This window comes from Bufo bufo, chromosome 3, assembly GCF_905171765.1.
Source record: "Bufo bufo chromosome 3, aBufBuf1.1, whole genome shotgun sequence".
Classification (NCBI taxonomy): Eukaryota; Metazoa; Chordata; class Amphibia; order Anura; family Bufonidae; genus Bufo; species Bufo bufo.
Genome location: NC_053391.1, coordinates 61901675 through 61928822, shown reverse-complemented (window position 1 = coordinate 61928822; position 27148 = coordinate 61901675). Strand labels below are relative to the sequence as shown.

At 46.7% G+C, this 27148-nt stretch overlaps 1 protein-coding gene across 3 annotated transcripts in view; it reads left to right on the top strand.

The window, feature by feature from the left end:
- Nucleotides 1–27148, top strand: part of CHODL (chondrolectin) — a 154902-nt gene that overhangs the window by 115256 nt on the left and 12498 nt on the right. For all 3 annotated transcript variants that reach the window (XM_040421772.1, XM_040421773.1, XM_040421771.1), the window contains exon 3: nt 3601–3758. In XM_040421772.1, coding sequence (XP_040277706.1) covers nt 3601–3758 — 158 coding nt within the window. The remainder of the gene's footprint in view (nt 1–3600; nt 3759–27148) is intronic.

Sequence of the window (27148 nt, the reverse complement as noted above, 5' to 3'; positions counted from 1 at the left end):
TTGAAGAACCTAGAATATGACATATTTTCAGTTGTTTCACACTTGTTTGTTATGTATATAATTCCACATGTGTTAATTCATAGTTTTGATGCCTTCAGTGTGAATCTACAATTTTCATAGTCATGAAAATAAAGAAAACTCTTTGAATGAGAAGGTGTGTCCAAACTTTTGGTCTGTACTGTATGTACTGTATCTGTGAATGCAGGCGTGTTTCTGTGTTTATACAGCATGTGTGTGAATGTATAATATATATTATGGTATGTGTCACAATGTGGATGTGCATATGTGTGCAAAAGTAAGTATATACTGTATGTATACTCTACTGATGTAAGTTTTACAATCTGTATTAGGTTGGCCACTTTCATAGCCCCAAAAAGGAGGAAATCACATACCCAAAAGGAGGACCTCATACTCGGGACAGTGGGGCACGATAAATGGTGGTTTTACTCCCCAAGTTTGGTGCCTACTTGCAATACGTACTTAAGGGCTCATGCACATGAACGTATTTTCTTTCGTGTCCGTTCCGTTTTTTGCGGACCATATGCAGAACCATTCACTTCAATGGGTCTGCAAAAAAAAGGAAGTTTCTCCATGTGCATTCCGTTTCCGTATGTCTGTATTTCCCTTCCCCCCAAAAAAAGAACATGTCCTATTATTGTGCGCCTTAAGGACAAGGATAGGACTGTTCTATTAGGGGCCAGCTGTTCCGTTCGGCAAAATACAGAATGCACACGGATGTCATCCGTATTTCATGCGGATCCGTTTTTTGCGGACTGCTAAATACATACGGTCGTGTGCATGAGCCCTAAGTACTTTCCTCATGGCCCCTAAGAGACTGCTATTGACCAGGAATTACATACAGTGCTAGTTAAAGAACCCCCATACATTACTGGTTACAGAAACCCCAATCAGGACTGGTCACAGAACACGCTATAGTCCTGGTTAGAGGACCCCCCATGAGGTCCTGGCAACTGAACCCCCATACAGTCCTGGCTACAGAACCCTCATACATTACTGGTTAAAGAACCCCATACAGTCCTGGCAACAGAACCCCCATAAAGTACCAACTACATAACCCCATACAGTACTGGCTACAGAACCCCCATATATTACTGGTTACATAACCCCAATACATTACTGGTTACAGAAACTCCATATATTACTGGCTACAGAACCCCCATACATTACTGGCTACAGAACCGCTATACAATACTGGTCACAGGACCCAAATATATTTCTGGTTACAGGACCCCCATACAGTACTGGTTACAGAAGCCCCATACAGTCCTAGTTACAAAACCCCCATAAAGTCCTAACTACAGAACCCCCATTCAGTAATGGTTACAGAACCCCCATACAGTACTGGGTTCAGAACCCCCATACAATACTTTTACAGAAACCCCATAGAGTACTGGTTACGGAACCCCCATATAATACTATTTACAGAACCTCCATGCAGTACTGGTTACAGAACCCCCATGTATTACTGGCTACAGGATGCTCATACATTTTTGGCTATGGGACCCCCATATATTACTGGCTACAGAACTCCCATATATTACTGGCTACAGGACTCCCATATATTACTGGCTACAGGACTCCCATATATTACTGGCTACAGGACCTCCATATATTACTGGCTACAGGACCCCCATATATTACTGGCTACAGGACCCCCATATATTACTGGCTACATGAACCCCAATACAATACTGTTTATAGGACCCTGGATATCTGGCCACCCTAGAACTTGCAACTGAGGTAGATGTCCAGATTTAGGCCTCATGCACACGGCCGTTGTTTTGGTCCGCATCCGAGCTGCAGTTTTGGCGGCTCGGATGCGGACCCATTCACTTCAATCCTTTCCGTGGCCCCGCAAAAAAAATATAACCTGTCCTTTTCTTGTCCGCGCTTTGAGGACAAGAATAGGCAGTTATATTAAAGGCTGTCTGTGCCATTCCGCAAATTGCGGAACGCACATGGACGCCATCCGTGATTTGCGGATCTGCGATTTGCCGACCGCAAAAAACGGAATGGTCGTGTGCATTAGGCTGCACACTCTGGCTTCCTGGGTCCCGGTCCTGTTATTTTAGGATATCAGAGAACTACTACTCCCACCATATCAAAGATGTTATTGTAGACTATCAGAGAGGAGAATTATAACTCCCAGCATGTACAGACTGTTATTGTAGAACATCAGAGGAGAGAACTATAACTCCTAGGATATCTTGGCTCTGTAGAAGAAGCACTGGACCCATCACTTTCTTCTTCTCCATTCAAACCTCTGCCCCTAATGTAACATACCATCATCACAGGTCCTACCCCACCTCTTCCCCTCCCCAATGCTGAGCTCTGCCCCCTCCTGCACTGATGACATAATGGTGACATCATCACGGGTCCTTCAGCTCTTTAAAGGGAACCTGTCATCAACTTTATGATGACCTAACTGAGGGCAGCATAAACTAGTAACAGAAATGCTGATGTCAGCGGTGTGTCACTCATGAGCTAAAACTAAGTGGTTGCTGAGAACCAGCATCATAATCATTGCAGCCCGGGCCTGGAAAAGAGTCAAATGTACTTGAGGAGAGTCCTGGTTATACATAATCTCCTGCTCTCCCCGACCATCTGCTGATGATTGGCAGTTCTCTCCTAGAGAGAAAGGGAGAAAACCAGGTAGAAGACTGTCAGGGAGAGCAGGTGGGCAGGAGAGCAGGAAGTCATGAATAACCAGGACTCTTCTCAGGTGGCCGGGACTCTTTTCCAGGCCCAGTCTGCAATGATTGTGATGTTGGTTCTCAGCAACCACTTACTTTTAACTTATAAATGACAGACCCCTGAAATCAGCTCACCTGTCTGTACTTTATGCTACCGTTAGTATGGGCAACATAAAGTTGATGACAGGTTCCCTTTAAGTGCAGCAGATACAGAGCAGGTCCCAGTCGGTAGTCACTGCTCTTGTTAATTCAATCAGTCTGTGGTTGCAGAAAAGGAGGACTCCCAGGCATCCCATCAGACCTTGCACCAGACGGGGGACCGAAAGCCAGAAAGCCTGACTGTCCGGCCAGCTTAGTCTGTATACTGTATGTGTGCGTGTTTCTGTATGTTTGCATGTACTTTTATGTCCATCTTTAAAAAATTCTGCATGTGTCCCATGCCCGGAAGGGAATAAAATTCTGGAGTGTGGATCTTTTATGACATTCATGAACCAATAACCTCAGGATGAACAGTGATATAGGCTACACACAAGTGTCTGAAACTAGGTTCTACATGTGAACAGTTTGAAACGTGACTGCAAAAAGTTCTTATTTAACACTTTTGTTCAATCACCATGACTCATGTATCATGTTTATTACATACAGTGAGAACAACTACTCTCAACATGTAGACATTTCTTCTGTCTAGTTATTCATTTTAAAATGTTTGATTGCATTTTACATTGTTAATAGATAGGATCTCCAGAAAGTGATCCCAGAAATCACACCCCGATCATCCTGCCATACCAATATTATGCGGTGATACCCCATTATACACCATGGCATCTCCTGGCCGCACATTCCCTTTAAGTATAATATGAACTGAGCTATCTCTCTATATTGGCAGGAAGTGGTATGCGGATGAGCCGTCTTGTGGCAGTGAAGCCTGTGTTGTCATGTATCATCAGCCAACGGCACATCCTGGCCTAGGAGGCCCATATCTGTACCAGTGGAACGATGACCGGTGTAATATGAAGCACAATTTTATATGTAAATACCCTCCTGGTAGGTGATTTATCATTGGTTTCATTGTATGTTTTTATCAGACTATGCTGCCTGAATGTAAGGGCCACATAGTGTTGGAAGAGATCCACTCTCTAAAACAGCAAAAGAAAAAATGAAAAAATGAGCTATTAGGGTAATCGGACAATCGGAGAATACACTCGACCAGATCTCATAGGCCCAATAACAAACTTTGCATGGGCCCCCTTCTTCTGCGTGTGCATTAAATATTCTGAGGGAATGCAGAACACAAAGCACAATTTTCTGACGTATTTATGATTTTTAAGTGGAGAAAATTGTGATTAGAATAGTTGACCTCTGCCTCATTCACTTTATTCCCCTTCTACATTGAAAAAAGTGGATTAGGTGCTTCATATATATGGAGCTTATGTTGAACGCCAAATATGTCAGTATATTTACACCAGAGAATTGGCAGAAATACAGTGAAAAATCTCCTGCTTTCCTTCACACAGTATATTATAAAACTGTCTGCCTGCAGCAACCACTAGGGGGAGCTCAGTGCTTAGGAATGTATACAGTTACCATTTATATCAATGGGAGCTTATGAATAATTTCTTTGCACTGAGCTCCCTTAGAGGTGGCTGCTGGAAAATGCAGGGAAACTATGTTGAAGATAGGAGAAGCAGTTTCCCCTGGCCCCATAGCTGTCATGTGGTCTGTCTCCTTGGTAGTTACTTTACTGCACTGGACAGATAATTATGAGTTTGGTGGGGGGAGTGGTCCCCCTACAGCTTCAGCCATCAGTCACCAGTAAGAGTAGCAGGGAAAGTGTTCTCCTCGTGAATACACTGAACTCATAGATTTTTTTTCTGTGTAGTCTTTGATCATTTCTGGTAGGGCTCATTCACACGGCTGTACGAATGGGTTCGCATTTGTTCCGGAACGGTTGCAGACCCATTAGTTTCAATGGGGCCGCAAAAGATCCGTTGCTCCATTCATTTCTATAATGGGCTGCCCTTTCTGCAAATTGTGGAACGCACACGTGTTTTGCGGATCCGCAATTTGCCCTTAGACAAATGACTGAATATTTTTTGTGCTATTTTGGCTAAAAGGACATCAGACATGTTCCCTACTAAACTGCCCTTACATAGGCCAGCATAGTCTGATAACAGATCTGCTAATACATGTATATATGTCATCATTTTTATAATGTTTTTGCTGTTCTTTTATACTTATGTGTCCATTTTTCAGGCCTGTTCACACTGCACACTTGGTTTCTGCCGTGGTTTTTCATTTTGAATGCTGCAGAGCCACTCAGGGTTTTGCTCCATGGAATAGACCTAAACCGCGAGTGGATACCTGCTGAGGCTTCCAGCGGTGTCTGTCCAAACACTGTGCCAATAAGGGCCACGTCTGTGACCAGCTGTGTGACCTCCCATTGAAAACAATGAGAGGTGGACACCATGTGGCCACTGCTGCAGCGGAATCCACACCACAATTCTGGTTGCAAAAGATGCAGTGTGAATGGGCCCTATGAGGGTTTCTGGGTTTTATGAAAATAAACCTGAGTCTTCATATGCATGGCACAAGATGCATGGCTTATTACAAGGAAACACTCTGGTACACTACGTCACACAAAGTCGCATGTGCAGTTTCCCTGTGGCTTATGAAATAAGGGGATTATATATATATATTTTTTGCAGTACAGACAGGGGTGCACCACCAATGAGGCCAGGTGAGGCGACCGCCTCAGGCAGCACCAGGTAGGCGCAAGAGGGGGGCAGTGGAAGGGCCATGGGCAATGAGCGCTTTCATTGTGGCAAAGGAGTTAGGTTAAAAAATTTGCATGGTGGGCGCCATTTCAGTTTTTGCCTCAGGCAGCAGAAAGGCTAGGTGCACCCCTGAGTACAGAGGTCCTTCAATATACCCATCACTTACAATTTCATTCATTCTTTTGCGGACTGCCATCTTATATACAAAAAATATACCTCAATGCACCAGGTGCATATGTGCTGAGATATGTCACACCTCCTATAAACTTATTTACCATATGTGGACTGAGTATATATAAAATTTAACTTTTACTGTAATTTCACTTAAAAACGTTGGTGGTAGCAGTGAGACAAAGACAAAATAGACATACATACATATAAACACTTATTTTGCCACCTTATAAGACCACGGTAAAGTAATACTGGGTGGGTCTTACCCCGTCCTGTAGGTACACGGTCAGGGTTGGTGGATGGCAGCAATGCTCCAGTGTGGTCACAGGCACTGGTGTCCAGTTGTTAGGTTGATATGGCAATCTGGATACTCCTATAATGCCCTGGTCTAGAGCCCTCCCTATATGGATGGTCAGGGGCTATCCTCATAGACCTGCCTCAACGACACGGAGCACCCGCCCCGACAGGGGCGACCCCATACGGAACCTGTCCCTAGCTGGGGCCTATTCCCTAAAGGTCCCTTACTGTATGGCCCTACATGCCATGTTTCGTTCCATAAAATGGAGCTCATCAGGGGCTCATTGAAATCAGAAGGTTTCTACAAAAAATACACAAAAAGAGAAATATGCATAGCGTGGTCACTACCATGCGCCTATTTAGATACACATTCAGACAGCATTAGGTATGTAGTCTCAAACTTACTGTTTCAGTAGAGAGTTTCTTGTAAATACAAAATGGTGTGGACGGTCAGTGGTACGCGTCCCTGCCGGGGTATGGAGAAGTGTCCCCAGTAATACCCTCGCCTCACCTCACTGCTGAATGCCAGCTGTGTGAGAACACAGCCCATTCAGCCGCCTAACCTTTTAAAATCAGCGCCTCCAGCTGTTTACGCCCTCCTGCTCCACCTTCCTCCGGTGGAACGCACATGGAACGCACGCTATTTCCATGCGCTCCACTCCACCGGAAGTCGATGTCACATGATCACTCGGGCTGCCGGAAATTCATGTGGATGTGTCTGAGCGTCACCCATCGCCTAGCAACCGGATGACGCGCAGGCACTCCACGCTGATCAGCCGTCTCGGATGCCGGACGGTAATTTTAAAGAATACGATCATTCAAGGGTGGATTTCTTCAGCAAGTTTCCACCCATACTTGTTTCTACATGCACTTGGCCATGCGATACTTATGAGGAGGGTGTACTGGACACACAGGTCCATTTATGTACCAGAATAAGATTGCAGAATCATGTCATTTTTTGTCATTAGATATACGTGAGGCAAAAAAGAAGAATTTCTACATTATTCCACAATAGGGGATATTTTAGCTTTAACAGTGAGTCTGCCATCTTAAGGTCGCATGTGCAAACAATGGGGCAGATTTACTGATCTTAAAGATGGCGTAACCTTAGACCAGCTGTCTAGACCTGCAGCAGATGTATCCCAGGGACTCAGGATGGATGATAAATATGGTGCAGGGAGAGACGCTTTTGTCTATTTCTATACCAATTATTGGCTGGCTTAGTGTGGGACAGATTTTTGCGCCACTAATTAGAGATGAGCAAATTATTGAAAAATTTGAATCGGCTGCTTTGCCGAATTTGACAAAAAAATTTGCTTTGTGACTAATTACTTTGTCACATGTGCTCGAACGCCATGCTCGAGTCTCCTTCCCGCACGTTTCACGGCTGCTATGCAGCCAATAAGCGTGCAGGTAAATACTGCCCTCACTGTAATGCCAGTAGCCATGTTGGCTACTGGCATTACAGTGATTGGCTGGCCGGAATACGTCATCGGCTCATTTGTAGTCACGGAAGGGACAGAGAGTGTAGCGAGTCTGATCGCAACCAATTCAGTAGAAAAAAAATTCAAAGACCCAAATGTCCTTTTAAGGACTATTGTGTGTGGTGGCAGGCTGGCAGTATTTTATAGCTACAGTACAATTTTTCCCCCCCCCAGCATTTTAAATACTTATTCTATAGAGGGTGTCTGCAGTGACTAGTGACATCTGTATTATACCTTCTGTGTGTCAGGGCCAGAGATTGGAGAAATATAACTGAAAATTGATATATTTTTTATCATCATTTTCAATACCTTTTATATAGAGGGTGTCAGCAGTGACTTATAACATCTGTCCTATACCTTCTGTGTATAAGGGCCAGAAATTAGAGAAATATAACTGAAAATGTATATATTTTTTCCATCATTTTCAATGATTTTTCTATAGAGGGTGTCTGCAATGACTAGTGACATCTGTATTATACCTTCTGTGTGTCAGGGCCAGAGATTGGAGAAATATAACGTAAAAATACTATATTTTTTCCATCATTTTCAATCATTTTTCTATACAGTGTGTCTGCAGTGACTAGAGACATATGTCCAATACCTTCTGTGTTAGGGCCAGAGATAGGAGAAATATAACTGAAATCTATTTTCCTTTTTCCATATACTGTGCTTGCTGTGAACTGTGACATCCGTGCCACATCTTGTGTGTCAAGCATGCATTTAACATTTAGTATGCGCAAGGTGAAGAGTAAGGGACGGGGAAGTTGCTGTGATGCTGATGGGTCACGCAGAGGCCGTGGCCCTGTGCATGTTGAAACTGTGCCTGCTGCCAGAGCACAAGACAAATAATCATCCACGATACCTTGCTTCATGTCCCAGTTTGCAGGGTGTCTTGAAGTCAGACTTGAAGTCAGACCAGTGCGACCAGGTGGTCAGTTGGATTGCAGCAGATAATGTTTCCAGTCGGTTAAGCACCACCCTGCCTTCCACCAAGTCCAGTCTCAGTAGCCAAGAGTCTGTTCCACACAATTCTCACCCTGATCCTCCTTCCTCCCACCATTTACAGTGTTTCCAAACAAGTGATCCCACACTCGGAAATTACGAGGATCTCTTTTCTTCGCCATTTCTTGATTTGGCCCTCTCGCCAAGCACGCTTAAAGAGGGACATGAGATCTTGTGCCCTGATTCCCAACCTCTTGAGCATCCACAGTCACAAGAACATGATCTTGGGAAACGCAATTAGTGTTTATTGAGGTGAATGATGATGAGACACAGTTGCCAATGAGTCAACCGCAATTGATGTCTCAAGAGGTTAATGAAGAGGATGAGACACAGTTGTCAATCACTGAGGTTGATCACTGAGGTTGATTCTTGATAACAAATCAAGAGGATGATCAGAGTGAGGAAGTGGAAGAGGAGGTGGTGGACGATAAGGTTACTGACACAACCTGGGAAGGTGGAAAGCCGAGCGAGGACAGCAGTTCAGAGGGGGAAGGATCTGCAGCACCGCAAGAGGCTGAAAGAGGCAGTGTGTGGTAAAAGGGAGAAGGCGGGCCACACCAAACAGAGCACCCCCTTGTGTAAATCTCCTTTGCCAAGGGGTAGGTGTTTCGCAGTAACAAAAGAATAGTAGTTTGCAACCTGTGCCACACCAAAATGATCCGGGGCGTGAACACTAGCAACCTCACCACCACCAGCATGATCCGCAACATTGCATCCAAGCACCGTAATAAGTGGTATGAACACCTGGGTCCACAAATTGTGTCTGCGAGTCACACCACTTCCTCATCTTTCCCTATGGTACGTGCTGGCCAATCGCCTGTCGAAGGCGCAGGCGAGGATGCACCTGGACCTTCACAAGCACCAATAGCGACCACATCCACTTCCCTGTCCCAGTGCAGCGTCCAAATGTCATTACCCCAGGCATTTGAACGCAAGCGCAAATATTCAGTCACCCACCCACAGGCCATAGCACTAAATGCGCACCTTTCAAAGTTACTAGCCCTGGAAATGTTGTCATTTAGGCTGGTGGACAATGAGACCTTCTGCAGCCTTATCTCGGCGGCAGTCCTGCGGTACTTTGTCCCCAACCGCCACTATTTTCCGAACATATGTTCCGAAACGTCACACGTGCCCTAACCAACGCAGTTACTGGGAAGGTCCACTTAACCACGGACACATGGACAAGTGCATTTGGCCAGGGATGCTACATTTCACTGACGGCACTCTGGGTGAACATTGTGGAGGCCGGGAGCGAGTCGTACCTTGGGATAGCACAGGTGCTACCGACGCCGAGGATTGCGGGCCCTAATTCCATCAGGGTTTCTGCCAGCACCTGCGTTAGTGGCTCCAACCCCCACTTCTCCTCCTCCACTTCCACCTCCGAATTATCCACGTGCAGCACCAGTCAGCCATCAGCCGGTAGCTGGAAGCAGTGTAGCACTGAGGTGGGGAAGCGTCAACAGGCCGTGCTGAAGCTGATATGCTTAGGGGACAAACATCACACCACCGCAGAGCTGTTGCAGGGGATAAGAGACCAGACTGAGCTGTGGCTCTCACCACTCAACCTACAACCAGGCATGGTTGTGTGTGATAATGGCCGTAACTTGGTGGCGGCTTTGGAGCTTGGCAAGCTCACACACATCCCATGGCTAGCCCACGTCTTAAACTTAGTGGTTCAGCGGTTTCTCAAAACCTACCCCAATTTGCCTGAGCTACTGGCGAAGGTGCGCCGTGTGTGTGCACATTTTCTCAAGTCATCGACAGCTTCAGCTTCAGTGAGCACGCGCTGGAACTCCACGTTCCACATGTTGGCCAGGCTTTGTGAGCAGCAGAGGGCAGTAGTGGAATACCAGCTGCAATATGGTCGTCGCCTTTCCAGTCAGCTTCCGCTAATCAGAAGCGAGGATTGGGCATGGATGTCTGACCTCTGTGAGGTTTTAAGAAACTTTGAGGAATCAACTCAGATGGTGAGCGGCGATAACGCTATTATCTGCGTCACCATCCCACTTCTGTGTCTACTCAAACGCTTGCCGCTCACAATTAAGGACGACACTTTGCATGTGAAAGAGGTAGAAATGAGGAAAGAAGACATTACACAGGGTGATAGCCAGACCACCCTCCGCCAGTCTTCTCAGCGCGAATTGGACGATAAAGAGGAGGAAGAGGAGAAGCAGGAGACGGTTGCCTCCGCTACAGAGGGTAGTACCCATAGAAGTTTAATTCCATCTGTTCAGCATGGGTGGGCAGAAGAGGAGGAAGAGAATGTGGAGATTGAGAGTGATCCTCCTCATGACGACAGTGAAGTCTTGCCTGTTAGTACTCTGGCACACATGGCTGACTTCATGTTAGGCTGCCTTTCCCGCGCCCCGCGCATTATACGCATTTTAGACAACACAGATTACTGGGTGTTCACCCTTCTCGACCCCCGCTACAAAGAGAACTTCTCATCTCTCATTCCTCTGGTGGAGAGAATGAGCAAAACGGTCCAATACCAGAAGGTCCTTGTTGAAAAATTGCTCCAAAAATTTCCATCTGACAACGCTGGCGGCAGAGTCTGTTGTTCCTTGGCCAACCGAGGAGGGGAGACAAGGGGAACACACAGCAGTTCCAACAGAGGCAGGGCAACACTGCCTGATGCGTGGCCTAGTGTCACAAGGAGGGAAAAATTTTGGAAGATGGTGAAGGAGTACATAGCAGACCGTGTCAGCGTCCTCAATGATCCCTCGGTGCCTTAAAACTACTGGGTGTCCAAGCTGGACACGTGGCACGAACTAGTGCTCTACGCCTTGGAGGTGCTGGCCTGCCCTGCTGCCAGCATTTTGTCTGAGTGGGTATTTAGTGCTGCATATAACAGATAAGCATATCTGCCTGTCAACTGAAAATGCTGACAGGTTGACTCTTATAAAAATGAACAAGGCCTGGATTGCCCCAGACTTCTCGACTCCACCAGAGGAAAGCTGATGAACAAAGGCACTTTAAATGTGTTGTTTATTGTACTCAATACACTGTATTCCCATGCACCCCTTCCACCACAAAAAAGGGTATATGGTTAAACCTACCTTTTCTCATCCTCCTCCTCCTCTTCCATCATATCAACATGCTTATTCGTCGCATATAATGCCCTCGCATATAATTTTTTACAGGGTAAGCTCAACTGCAGGCCCTCACATATAATGTTTGACAGGGTCAGCTCAACTGCAGACCCTCGCATACAATGTTTTAAAGGTTAAGCTCAACTGCAGGCCCTCGCATATAATGTTTTACAGGATCAGCTCAACTTCAGGCCCTCACATATAATGTTTTAGAGGGTCAGCTCAACTGCAGGCCCTCACATATAATGTTTTACAGGGTCAACTCAACTGCAGGCCCTCGCATACAATGTTTTACAAGGTCAGCTCAACTGCAGGCCCTTGCATATAATGTTTTACAGGGTCAGCTCAACTGCAGGCCCTCGCATATAATGTTTTAAAGGGTCAGCTCAACTGCAAGCCCTTGCATATAATGTTTTACAGGGTCAACTCAATTTCAGGCCCTCGCATATAATGTTTTACAGGGTCAACTCAACTGCAGGCCCTCGCATATAATGTTTTACAGGGTCAGCTCAACTGCAGGCTCTCATCTACAATCTTTTACCGGGTCAGCTCACCTTCTGATGACGACATCGAACTCTTGCCTGTTGTTACTCTGGCACACATGGCTGACTTCATGTTAAGCTGCCTTTACCACGACCCGCGTGTTATAGACAACACGGATTACTGGCTGTTCACCTTTCTCCACCCACGCTGCAAAGAGAACATCTTATCTCTCATTCCTCTGGTGGAGAGGACAAGCACAACTGTGCTATACCAGAAGGTCCTTGTTGAAAAATCGCTTGAATGTTGATAGGGCAGACATCCAAATGGATCGTCGCCATCACGGGGACGTGCGATCGCCTCAAAGTTATCTAGAGTCAACAAGGCCCTCATCTACAAGTCCAGTCTCAGTACCCAAGAGTCTGGTCCACACAATCCTCACCATGAGTGCTCACTGAGTGAACGCTGTGGAGGCCAGGAGCAAGTTGGCTGCTGGCACCAGACTTGCCCTCCAATATTTCCTCGTTAATGGAAAGTGTACTCATTCCAATAACAGGGCCGCTTAGGAGTGCTGTATTGTTATTTATCGTCACTACCTTCCCAAGTCGGGAGAAGGTAATTGCTGCGTGCCTGCTGCCTTCCTTTGATGCTTCTGCATTAATAACTTGACCCACTCCCAAAAGGGGCAAGGCAACAACAGCCAATCAGATTTCAGCCATTCTTGGATGTGGTATCCCTTTCTCAAGCTCCCTCTCCGGCATCGAACCCTGATTCCCCGTTACCTATGATCACCATAGTAGGCGCAGAAAAAAACATCTAAATTCGATGGGGCAGATGACCAAATGGATCGTCGCCGTCACGGGGACGTGCAATGGCCCAGAGGTTATCTAGAGTCACCAATGCGGCAGCAGGCCCTCGCCCCCTAATGTTTTAGATGGTTAGATCCGCAGGCCCTTGCTCCAAATGTTTTTGAGGGTTACCAGCAGGCCATCAATCATAATTTTTTAAGGGTGTGTATGATGCCCTCCTTTATGTGTAACAAAGGGTGTTTTGGAGTGCCGGTTCCTTGTAATTTTTGCAGCCCTTTCACTAAGGCTGGGTTCAGACCTGAGCGTTTTACAGCGCGTTCAAACGCACTGTAAAACGCTCAACACATGAAAACCAATGCTTCCCTATGGCCCTGGTTCTCACTTGAGCGTTTTACAGCGCTTTTGAACGCGCTGAAAAACGCCCTATGCTCAAACAAGTTCTTGAGCTTCTTTGGGGCGTTTTGACGCGCGTTTGTGGCCATAGGACACTGCAGTCAATCACACAAACGCGCGTCAAACGCGCGTTTACTATTGCAAAAAACGCGCATAAAAATGTGCAACAAAAACGCGCGTTAAACGCGCATATCAAATACGCTCAGGTCTGAACCCAGCCTTAGTGCATAGGCTTTAGTGCAGGAGTCCCATTACCTGAACTATTGTACCACAAAGTGAATGAGGCCCTCCATTATGTGATATACACGTTGTATCGGAGTACCTCTTTCTTGTAATTTTTTGAAGCACTTGCACTGTATACAAGCAAATATACAGGAAATAATGTTTCCTAACAATTTTCCTCTAAATTCGATTTTATCTTCGGTTTATTGCGTATTATTGTCAGGCTGTAAAAGTGCCGTACTACACGGACAACATGGTTCCCAGCAGCGACCTGGGAGTTCAAGATGCATCGAGACATCCTCCCAATGCTGTTCCCGAACCATTTCAGTGGTGTTTCCATCAATTTCTGATCTTTTCCTATGAACCAGGCACCCTCACCTCTTCAGAGCAGGGGGTGCCTGGTTTAATGTTCGGTGTCTCCCATTGACTTCCATTATACTATTCTACCGAGCACCCGAGCATCCCGATGTGTTCGGCCAGAGCACCCGAGCACTTTGGTGCTCGATCATCACTAGTCACGAAGTACATTTCTTTGTAAGTAGTGGGTGCGATAGCACCGCTCCCTGTTATTGTACCCCTCGGATGCCGCGTTCATACACGATTGTGGTACCTGACAATAATAATACAGTGTAAATTTAAAAAACAAAACAAAAAATCATACTTACCTCATCCATTTGCTTGTAACAGGCCAGCCGCCATCTTGCTTAAAGATTTGCCTTAAAATTTCGCTCCACCAGTGAGGACGTTATTCATCACCGCATATGGGATTTAGTGTGAGATCTTCAAATAAGATGGCGGCGGCCGGCCTGTCGCGAGCAAATGGATGAGGTAAGTATGATTTTTTATTTAATTTTACACTGTTTCAGGTAAAACCGATTCGCTACCACGATGCACGAGGAAATTCGGCTTCGTGGTGAATCGAATTTATCCTGAAATATATGATATATTTACTTCAGGCCTACAGAGGTTCAGGCCCTCTGAGATACTACCTCTACATACAGGGGTTTGAATTAGGCATTTGAAATACAGCCATTTGAAATACAGCCATTTTGTGCAAAGATATATTTACTTCAGGCCTACAGAGGTTCAGGCCCTGTGAGATACCACCTCTACATACAGGGGTTTGAATTAGGCATTTGAAATACAGCCATTTGAAATACAGCCTTTTTGTGCAAAGATATATTTACTTCAGGCCTACAGAGGTTCAGGCCCTGTGAGATACCACCTCTACATACAGGGGTTTGAATTAGGCATTTGAAATACAGCCATTTTGTGCAAAGATATATTTACTTCAGGCCTACAGAGGTTCAGGCCCTCTGAGATTCTACCACTACATACAGGGGTTTGAATTAGGCATTTGAAATACAGCCATTTGAAATACAGCCATTTTGTGCAAATATATATTTACTTCAGGCCTACAGAGGTTCAGGCCCTCTGAGATACTACCTCTACATACAGGGGTTTGAATTAGGCATTTGAAATACAGCCATTTGAAATACAGCCATTTTGTGCAAAGATATATTTACTTCAGGCCTACAGAGGTTCAGGCCCTCTGAGATACTACCTCTACATACAGGGGTTTGAATTAGGCATTTGAAATACAGTCATTTGAAATACAGCAATTTTGTGCAAAGATATATTTACTGCAGGCCTACAGAGGTTCAGGCCCTCTGAGATACTACCTCTACATACAGGGGTTTGAATTATTCATTTGAAATACAGCCATTTTGGGCAACAAAAATCTTTTGAAGGGGGGGGTCCCGATCTCCAGAGCGCAGTGCCGCTGGGGTATTTAAACTCGCTCCCGTTTTCCCGCCCTGCAGGCGTGCGCACGCGCGCCTGCAGCCAGGTCCACGTGGGCTGGTGCGGTGATATGACATCACCGCACCAGCCCGCGCTCCCAGGCAGAGGGATCCTTTGATCCTCCCGCCTGTGGGGATATCGCACATCTCTGGCGCTGTAATTACAGCGCCGGAGGTGAGCGGCACACAGAGCGGCGCTGCCGGAGATGGTGACAAAGGGCAGAGGATCTTTATTGATCATCTGTCCTTTGAAGAGGCCAAAACTGGACATAATTGTCCAGTTGTCGGTCTCTCCCCACCCAGCAGGCACATTCCAGAGGGGGGGGGGCATCCATGGGAGCTCTGGGCACAGTTTAACTGTATATATACTTATAGATGCTTGGGGCACATCCATAAGTATATATATACACACATATATACAGTTGCAAGAAAAAGTTTGTGAACCCTTTGGAATGATATGGATTTCTGCACAAATTGGTCATAAAATGTGATCTGATCTTCATCTAAGTCACAATAATAGACAATCACAGTCTGCTTAAACTAATAACACACAAAGAATTAAATGTTACCATGTTTTTATTGAACACACCATGTAAACATTCACAGTGCAGGTGGAAAAAGTATGTGAACCCTTGGATTTAATAACTGGTTGAACCTCCTTTGGTAGCAATAACTTCAACCAAATGTTTACTGTAGTTGCAGATCAGACATGCACAACGGTCAGGAGTAATTCTTGACCATTCCTCTTTACAGAACTGTTTCAGTTCAGCAATATTCTTGGGATGTCTGGTGTGAATCGCTTTCTTGAGGTCATGTCACAGCATCTCAATCGGGTTGAGGTCAGGACCATGACTGGGCCACTCCAGAAGGCGTATTTTCTTCTGTTTAAGCCATTCTGTTGTTGATTTACTTCTATGCTTTGGGTCGTTGTCCTGTTGCAACACCCATCTTCTGTTGAGCTTCAGCTGGTGGACAGATGGCCTTAAGTTCTCCTGCAAAATGTCTTGATAAACTTGGGAATTCATTTTTCCTTCGATGATAGCAATCCGTCCAGGCCCTGATGCAGCAAAGCAGCCCCAAACCATGATGCCCCCACCACCATACTTCACAGTTGGGATGGGGTTTTGATATTGGTGTGCTGTGCCTTTTTTTCTCCACACATAGTGTTGTATGTTTCTTCCAAACAACTCAACTTTGGTTTCATCTGTCTACAGAATATTTTGCCAGTACTGCTGTGGAACATCCAGGTGCTCTTGTGCAAACTGTAAACATGCAGCAATGCTTTTTTTGGACAGCAGCGGCTTCCTCTGTGGTATCCTCCCATGAAACCCATTCTTGTTTAGTGTTTTATGTATCATAGATTCGCTAACAGGGATGTTAGCATATGCCAGAGACTTTTGTAAGTTTTTAGCTGACACTCTAGGATTCTTCTTCACCTCATTGAGCAGTCTGCGCTGTGCTCTTGCAGTCATCTTTACAGGACGGCCACTCCTAGGGAGAGTAGCAGCAGTGCTGAACTTTCTCCATTTATAGACAATTTGTCTTACCGTGGACTGATGAACAGCAAGGCTTTTGTAGATACTTTTATAACCCTTTCCAGCTTTATGCAAGTCAACAATTCTTAATCGTAGGTCTTCTGAGAGCTCTTTTGTGCAAGGCATCATTCACATCAGGCAATGCTTCTTGTGAAAATCAAACCCAGAACTGGTGTGTGTTTTTTGTAGGTCAGGGCAGCTGTAACCAACACCTCCAATCTCAACTCATTGATTGGACTCCAGTTGGTTGACACCTCACTCCAATTAGCTCTTGGATATGTCATTAGTCTAGGGGTTCACATACTTTTTCCACCGGCATTGTGAATGTTTACATGGTGTGATCAATAAAAACATGGTAACATTTAATTCTTTAAGCAGACTGTGATTGTCTATTGCTGTAACTTAGATGAAGATCAGATCACATTTTATGACCAATTTGTGCAGAAATCCATATCATTCCAAAGGGTTCACATATTTTTTCTTGCAACTGTATGTTTATATATATATATATATATACAGTGGGGGAAATAATTATTTGACCCCTCACTGATTTTGTAAGTTTGTCCAATGACAAAGAAATGAAAAGTCTCAGAACAGTATCATTTCAATGGTAGGTTTATTGTAACAGTGGCAGATAGCACATCAAAAGGAAAATCGAAAAAATAACTTTAAATAAAAGATAGCAACTGATTTGCATTTCATTGAGTGAAATAAGTATTTGAACCCTCTAACAAAAAAAGACTTAATACTTGGTGGAAAAACCCTTGTTTGCAAGCACAGAGGTCAAACGTTTCTTGTAATTGATGACCAAGTTTGCGCACATTTTAGGAGGAATGTTGGTCCACTCCTCTTTGCAGATCATCTCTAAATCCCTAAGGTTTCGAGGCTGTCTCTGTGCAACTCTGAGCTTGAGCTCCCTCCATAGGTTTTCGATTGGATTAAGGTCCGGAGACTGACTAGGCCACTCCATGACCTTAATGTGCTTCTTCTTGAGCCACTCCTTTGTTGCCTTTGCTGTATGTTTTGGGTCATTGTCGTGCTGGAACACCCATCCACGACCCATTTTCAGTCTCCTGGCAGAGGGAAGGAGGTTGTCGCTCAGGATTTCACGATACATGGCTCCGTCCATTTTCCCGTTTATGCGAATAAGTTGTCCTGTGCCCTTAGCAGAAAAACACCCCCAAAGCAAAATGTTTCCACCCCCATGCTTGACGGTGGGGACGGTGTTTTGGGGGTCATAGGCAGCATTTTTCTTCCTCCAAACACAGCGAGTTGAGTTAATGCTAAAGAGCTCTATTTTGGTCTCATCAGACCACAGCACCTTCTCCCAGTCACTCTCTGAATCATTCAGGTGTTCATTGGCAAACTTCAGACGGGCCTGCACATGTGCCTTCCTGAGCAGGGGGACCTTGCGAGCCCTGCAGGATTTTAATCCATTGCGGTGTAATGTGTTTCCAATGGTTTTCTTGGTGACTGTGGTCCCTGCTAATTTGAGGTCATTAACTAACTCCTCCCGTGTAGTTCTAGGATGCTTTTTCACCTTTCTCAGAACCATTGACACCCCACGAGGTGAGATCTTGCGTGGAGCCCCAGAGCGAGGTCGATTGATGGTCATTTTGTGCTCCTTCCATTTTCGAACAATCGCACCAACAGTTGTCACCTTCTCTCCCAGCTTCTTGCTAATGGTTTTGTAGCCCATTCCAGCCTTGTGCAGGTCTACAATTTTGTCTCTGACATCCTTGGACAGCTCTTTGGTCTTTCCCATGTTGGAGAGTTTGGAGTCTGTTCGATTGATTGATTCTGTGGACAGGTGTCTTTTATACAGGTGACTAGTTAAGACAGGTGTCCTTAATGAGGGTGACTAATTGAGTAGAAGTGTCTAACCACTCTGTGGGAGCCAGAACTCTTAATGGTTGGTAGGGGTTCAAATACTTATTTCACTCAATGAAATGCAAATCAGTTGCTATCTTTTATTTAAAGTTATTTTTTCGATTTTCCTTTTGATGTGCTATCTGCCACTGTTACAATAAACCTACCATTGAAATGATACTGTTCTGAGACTTTTCATTTCTTTGTCATTGGACAAACTTACAAAATCAGTGAGGGGTCAAATAATTATTTCCCCCACTGTATATATATATATCAGGGGGTCTGAATGGGCAATAATAAGCCCACCTACAATATATTATATACATAGAGATGTATGCTGACAAGGGAGCATACATACATCTCTATGTATACACCTACCACCTGGACTGGCCCATGAAAAAGGGCCAATATATATGTATATATGTAAGGGCATATATACCGTATATGCCGGCGTATAAGACGACTTTCTAACACTAAAAATTATTTTCAAAAGTCGGGGGTCGTCTTATACGCCGGGTATACTCAGATCCGATGGTATATTCTAACCCCCAGGCGTTCCCATGGTGACGGGGACGCTTGCCTGGGTGTTAGAATATACAGGGCCCCACCGCTCACTACATTTATTAACTGTAATCTGTAACTTTATCTTTAAATGAGCGCTCATGTCTTTACTATTGTACCTTACTCTCAGCTCCGCTAACAGGCAGTGCGGGCGGCGCTCACTCACTGACGTCTGACGTTACGTGCCTGCTCATTCCACTAGGCGGCGCAGGCGCGTGACGTCAGTGAGTGAGCGCCGCCCGCACTGCTAGTGCCTATTACCAGAGCTGAGAGTACAATAGTAAAGACATGAGCGCTCATTTAAAGGTAAAGTTTACAGATTACAGTTAATAAATGTATACTCCTCTGGGCGTCAGGGAGGGGGATCTGTGGATGGCACTGTCATGGGAGGGAGATCTGTGGATGGCAGTGTTTAGGGGGGGATCTGTGGATGGCACTATTTGGAGGGGGGTCTGTGGATGGCACTGTTATGGGGAGGGAGATCTGTGGATGGCAGTGTTTAGGGGGGGATCTGTGGATGGCACTATTTGGAGGGGGGTCTGTGGATGGCACTGTTATGGGAAGGGGGATCTGTGGATGGCACTGTCATGGGGGGATCTGTGGATGACACTGTTATGGGGAGGGGGATCTGTGGATGGCACTGTCATTGGGGGATCTGTGGATGGCACTGTTATGGGAGGGAGATCTGTGGATGGCACTGTCATGGGGGTGATCTGTGGATGACACTGTTATGGGTAGGGAGATCTGTGGATGGCACTGTTTAGGGTGGGATCTGTGGATGGCACTGTTTAGGGGGAGGGGGATCTGTGGATGGCACTGTCATGGGGTGGATCTGTGGATGACACATATAGCATAAGATGCTATATAGTGTCCTCCATAGATCCCCCCCATAGCAGTGTCATCCACTGATCTCCCTCCCCATAACAGTGCCAGGGGGTAGTCTTATACGGCGAGTATAGCCCAAACCCTAATTTTGAATGGAAAAGTTGGGGGTCGTCTTATACGCCCAGTCGTCTTATACGCCGACATATACGGTACATATATATTTAAATCCAACACTTCCCTCAACAATTTTATTTTAAGTTATTTCCCTATCCACATTTGTTTGCAGAGCAGTTGCCATGCTCTTAAAGGGAATCTGTCACTAGCAATTTACCCCAATTTTCTTTTCATGAATCCATGTTTAACAGAGTACCTTTTTTCCATCTGTCTTATTCTTTTGATTGTCAGTCTTGTCATTCCTTCAAAAAAATCGATTCTTATGATATGTAAATGACGCTGTAAGGAGCCCAGAGGGGCGTTTTTCTTTCTCCACGGTGCCCAGGAACGCCCCTCTGAAGTGCCGTGCCCGGCTAAATTTGAAAACTAATAACGCCTCCAAGTTCATCTAAATCGCCTCCCAGAGGCGCGGCTAAGTGCTCAACACCCCCCCTCCGCAGCGCCACGCTCTGTGGCAAACATTCCGATCCTCCTCTCGCCGGCATCCCAAATCCCGCGCAGGCGCAGTGCCGTCAGTCATCTTATCATAGCGCAGGCAATCGCCGGCACTGCGCCTGCGCGGGGAATGGGATGCTGGCGAGAGGAGGATCGGGGTGTTTGCCGCAGAGCGCGGCGCTGAGGAGGGGGGGTGTTGAGCACTTAGCCGCGCCTCAGGGAGGCGATTTAGATGAACTTGGAGGCGTTATTAGTTTTCAAATTTAGCCGGGCACGGCACTTCAGAGGGGCGTTCCTGGGCACCGTGGAGAAAGAAGAACGCCCCTCTGGGCTCCTTACAGCGTCATTTACATATCATAAGAATCGATTTTTTGAAGAAATGACAAGACTGACAATCAAAAGAACAAGACAGATGGAAAAAAGGTACTCTGTTAAACATGGATTCATGAAAAAAAAAAATTGGTAAATTGCTAGTGACAGATTCCCTTTAAGCAAATTTTACTTTTTCCTTGGTTCTATTGATGGGTGACATGAAGCTAGTTTTGCCTTGAATTAACCCCTGCTGTGCCTGGGTGACATGGGCCTCGTTCTCTCAAAATCCTCTGCTCTATTGCTGGGTGACAAGAACCCCCTTTTGCCGTGAATGAACCCCTGCTGTGCCTGGGTGACAGGGGCCTAAATCTCTCAAAATCCTCTGTTCTATTGCTGGGTGACATGAACCCCCTTTTGCCGTGAATGAACCCCTGCTGTGCCTGGGTGACAGGGGCCTAAATCTCTCAAAATCCTCTGTTCTATTGCTGGGTGACAAGATCCCCCTTTTGCCGTGAATGAACGCCTGCTGTGCCTGGGTGACATGGGCCTCGTTCTCTCAAAATGCTCTGTTCTATTGCTGGGTGACATTAACCCCCTTTTGCCGTGAATGAACCCCTGCTCTGCATTGCTGACAGGGGACTAAATTTAGTGAAAATATCTGTTACTGATCGGAAGATGTGCGACAAGCGCACGCTGCTGATGGCATTCCTACCTGACAGCGGGGGCACAGTGGAAGCACAAGGCGAATGCAGAGGAGGAGGCTGGGGCACCGCCAGCACCTGAGAAGGCAGGGTTAGCATGGCCAAAATGTGGAAAAGCTTTGTCAGCCTTGGAGGTGCTGACCTGCCCTGCAGCCAGTGTATAGTGTGAACGTGTGTTTAGCACGGCAGAGAGCATGATCACAGGCCGCATCCAATGTGGACAAGCTTATGTTTATTAAAATGAACCAGGCATGGATCCCACAGGATTGTCCGTACCTTGTGCAGAATAGACATTTAAACCAGCCTCAGCCATCCATTCTTGTACTCAAGTGCACTTATTCTTTGTTTTATTTTGTTATATGTCCAGATATTTTGGGGGATACCCCAATTTAAAAATAAAAAATAACTCAAATCAGTGTTGGCTACCTATACCTCCTTCACCGCCGCTTCCACCTACACCGCCACGTCAACCTACACCACCACATCCACCCATCCACCGCCTCCTCAACCTCCTACTCCTAGATCCAGATTGTTATTTTTAATTTTTCTGTATTTTATGTTATTTTAAGTCCTTTCCCTATCCACATTTGTTTGCAGAACAGTTGCCATGCTCTTTAGCACATTTTGATGCCTTTTGCAGCCCTCTCGCCCTTTCCAGGACTATTTTAGAGCCATTTTAGTGCCCAAAAGTTCGGGTCCCCATTGACTTCAATGGCGTTCGGTTTTGGGTTCAAGGGTTTTTTTCAAGTTCGGCCGAACTCGTCGAACCCGAACATCCAGGTGTCCGCTCAACTCTACCCAAGATCCTACTATAGTGTGAAAGTGCGCACTCCTTTTACACCGTCGGCAGCTGATTCCACATAGATGTCTACAGAACCTGTTCTATTAAACGCTTACACAAGTAGAGCCCCCCCCCCCCGACAGAATGGGGAGGGTGTCAGCAGTAAGTTTGTGTTGACGTCACTAATCATTTTTCGATTCCTCTGCTCTGTCAGAACAATAACTCTGAAAAAAACGCATCCTGTCTGCCTTCAGTTGGTCAGCATTTGGTCAGTAATCCATCAGTATTGCTGATGCTAAGAAAACAGGAGTGGATCCAAAACACGAGATGACACGTAATTCTGATGGGACCTTAGAGGCCTTTCAGCTGCTACATAGACAGGATCCATTTTGCGTCTCATTTTTCCTTTCTTATGACAGATCAGAAGAAGGCTCAAATAAATGATGATGTCAACAAGGCCAAACAGGGACACTAGTGGCCTAGTCACACAGTGGGGAGGGTGGGAATAGCATGAGAAGTCCACAGAGTGTCCCAATGACATAGTGATGAGGTGGCAGCAGCATGAGAAGACCATAGAGTAGCCCAGAGACATAGTGTTGAGGTAGCAGCAGCATGAGGAGACACAGAGTGGCCCAGTGACATAGTGATGAGGTGGCAGCAGCATGAGGAGACCATAGAGTGGCCCAGTGACATAGTGTTGAGGTAGCAGCAGCATGAGGAGATCAGAGTAGTGATTTGGCATCAGCATGGGGAGACCACAGAGTGGTTATGTGGCAGTAGCATGAGGAGACCACAGAGTGGCGATGTGGCAGCAGCATGAGGAGACCATGGAGTGGTGATGTGGCATCAGCATAAGGAGACCACAGAGTGGCACAATGACAGAGTGTGGAGGTGGCAGCAACAGCATGAGGAGGCCACAGACTGGCAAGGTGACATAGTGTGGAGGTGGCAGCAGCAGCATGAGGAGGCCACAGAGTGGTGATGGGGCAGCAGCAAAAGGAGACCACAGAGTGGCACAATGACAGTGTGTGAAGGTGGCATCAGCAGCATGAGGAGGCCACAGAGTGGCCCAGAGACACAGTTGTGAGTTGGCAGCAGCATGAGGAGACCACAAAGTGGCAAGGCAACATAGTGTGGAGATGGAAGCAGCAGCATGAGGAGACCACAGAGTAATGATGTTGCAGCAGTATGAGGAAACCACAGAGTGGTGATGTGGCAGCAGCATGAGGAGACCACAGAGTGGTGATGTGGCAGCAGCATGAGGAGACCACAGAGTGGTGATGTGGCATTGGCAGCTAAACAGGCTGTCAGTGAATAACTCATCCCACCTCTCTGCTGATATGCATCTGTATGTGGAGGGAAGGGGGTGAGGATAAATCAGCAATTTCAGGAGCCTGAGAAACCCCTTAAAGGGGTTATCCCATGATTAACGTAAGAAATAAAAATCAGACATCATATAGCACAGGACAATCTGTTTCTAACAAAGCTAGAACCAGCTCTCTCTATCACAATAACCTATAAATATTTACACCAAGCTCAACAATATAAATGAGAAAAATATCAGTTTATTGAACAAAAAAAAAACGAAAAATACATAATAAAAATGTCAATGATAGCTTTAGAAGTAGGTAACCATAACCACAATGCTGTACTAAGTCACTGGCCACTGGTCTTACTCCCTCCCAAAAGGTTGTATAACATGTCCAGGAATAGAGTTGAGCGGACACCTGGACCCGAACTTGACCCCGAACCCGAACTACATTGAAGTCAATGGGGACCCGAACTTTTGGCCACTAAAATGGCTCTAAAATAGCCCTAGAAAGAGCTAGAGGGCTGCAAAAGGCAGCAAAATGGGCTTAAGAGCATGGCAAATGCTCTGCAAACAAATGTGGATAGGCAAATGAATTGAAAAACATTAAAAGACCTTAAAAAAATAAAAATTAGGAATGATGTAGGAGGAAGAGGTTGAGGAGGCGGTGAATGGGTGGATGTGGCCGTGTAGGCTCATGTGGCGGTCTAGGTGGAAGCGGCGGCGAAGGAGGAATAGGTAGCCAACACAGATGTGTGTTATTTTGCATTTTTACATAGGGGAATCCCCCAAAATATTGTGACATATAAAAAATAAAAAAAAAGGAATAAGTGCACTTGAGTACAAGGTACAGACAAGTCTTGTGGGATTCAGGCCTGGTTCATTTTAATGAACGTGAGCTTGTCCACGTTGGCTGTGGACAGGCGGCTGCGTCTGTCTGAAATGACGCCTCCTGCCGTGCTAAATACACGTTCAGAGAGTACACTGGCCGCAGGGCAGGCCAGCACCTCCAAGGCATACAGGGCACGCTTTGGCCATGTGGACAATTTGGAGACCCAGAAGTTGAATGGGGCAGAACCATCAGTCAGTATGTGTAGGCGTGTCCACAGGTACTGTTCCACCATGTTGTTTAGGCCTCTTTCACACTTGCGTTGTTGGGATCCGGCGTGCACATCCGTTGTCGGAGGTGCCCGCCGGATCCGGAAAAACGCAAGTGTACTGAAAGCATTTGAAGACGGAGCCGTATTCAAAATGCTTTCAGTGTTACTATGGAACCCAGGACGCTATTAAAGTCCTGGTTGCCATAGTAGGAGCGGGGAGCGGGGGAGCAGTATACTTACAGTCCGTGCGGCTCCCGGGGCGCTCCAGAATGACGTCAGAGCGCCCCATGCGCATGGATGACGTGATCCATGTGATCACGTGATCCATGCGCTTGGGGCGCCCTGATGTCACTCTGGAGCGCCCCGGGAGCCGCATGGACGGTAAGTATGCTGCTCCCCGGCTCCCTGCTACACTTTACCATGGCTGCCAGGACTTTAGCGTCCCGGCAGCCATGGTAACCACTCTGAAAAAGCTAAATGTCGGGTCCGGCAATGCGGCGAAACGACGTTTAGCTTAAGGCCGGATCCGGATCAATGCCTTTCAATGGGCATTAATTCCGGATCCGGCCTTGCGGCAAGTCTTCAGGATTTTTGGCCGGAGCAAAAAGCGCAGCATGCTGCAGTATTTTCTCCGGCCAAAAAACGTTCCGTTCCGGAACTGAAGACATCCTGATGCATCCTGAACGGATTTCTCTCCATTCAGAATGCATTAGGATAAAACTGATCAGGATTCTTCCGGCATAGAGCCCCGACGACGGAACTCTATGCCGGAAGAAAAGAACGCAGGTGTGAAAGAGCCCTTAAATGCTGCCTCCTGCTAACACGCTCCATATCATCTGTTGGGGCCGGTTGTTGCGGCGAGGTGACAAAGCTTTTCCACATGTCGGCCATGCTAACCCTGCCTTCTGAGGTGCTGGCGCTGACACAGCTGCATTGGCGACCTCTTCCTCCTCCCCTGCCTTCGCCTTGTGCTTCCACTTGTCCCCCGGTGTCAGTCGGGAATTATCTCAGGAGCGCGTCTACCAGCGTGCTCCTGTAGTCGCGCATCTTCCGATCACGCTCCAGTGAGGGAATTAATGATGTCACATTGTCTTTGTAATGGGGATCCAGCAGGGTGGCCACCCAGTAGTCAGCACACGTTAAAATGTGGGCAACTCTGCTGTCGTTGCGCAGGCACTGCAGCATGTAGTCGCTCATGTGTGCCAGGCTGCCCAGAGGTAAGGACAAGCTGTCCTCTGTGGGAGGCGTATCGTCTGCGTCCTCCGTATCCCCCCAGCCACGCACCAGTGATGGGCCCGAGCTGCGTTGGGTGCCACCCCGCTGTGAACATGCTTCATCACCATCCTCCTCCTCATCCTCCTCCTCCTCGTCCTCCAGTAGTGGGCCCTGGCTGGCCAAATTTGTACATGGCCTCTGCTGTTGCAAAAAACCTCCCTCTTAGCCACTTCTAAAAGACTGGCCTGAAAGTGTTAGAGATGACCCCTCTTCCTCCTCCTCGTCCTGGGCCACATCCTCTTCCATCATCGCCCTAAGTGTTTTCTCAAGGAGACATAGAAGTGGTATTGTAACGCTGATAACGGCGTCATCGCCACTGGCCATGTTGGTGGAGTACTCGAAACAGCACAACAGGGCACACAGGTCTCTCATGGAGGCCCAGTCATTGGTGGTGAAGTGGCGCTGTTCCGCAGTGCGACTCACCCATGCGTGCTGCAGCTGAAACTCCACTATGGCCTGATGCTGCTCGCACAGTCTCTCCAGCATGTGCAAGGTGGAGTTCCACCTGGTGGGCACGTCGCATATGAGGCGGTGAGCAGGAAAGCCGAAGTTACGCTGTAGAGCAGACAGCCGAGCGGCGGCAGGATGAGAACGCCGGAAGCGCGCACAGACGGCCCTCACTTTATGCAGCAGCTCTGACATGTCGGGGTAGTTGTGAATGAATTTCTGCACCACCAAATTCAGCACATGCGCCAGGCAAGGGATGTGCGTCAAACCGGCTAGTCCCAGAGCTGCAACGAGATTTCGCCCATTATCACACACCCCCAGGCCGGTCTTGAGGCTCACTGGCAGCAACCACTCATCGGTCTGTTGTTCTATACCCCCCCACAACTCCTGCGCAGTGTGGAGCCTGTCCCCCAAACACATCAGTTTCAGAACGGCCTGCTGATGTTTACCCCTGGTTGTGCTGAAGTTGGTGGTGAAGGTCTGTCGCTGACCGGATGAGGAGGTGGTAGAAGAGGAGGAGGAAGCCGAGTAGGAAGAGGAGGCAAAGAATGATGCCCTGCGATCCTTGGTGGCGGAAGGACGTG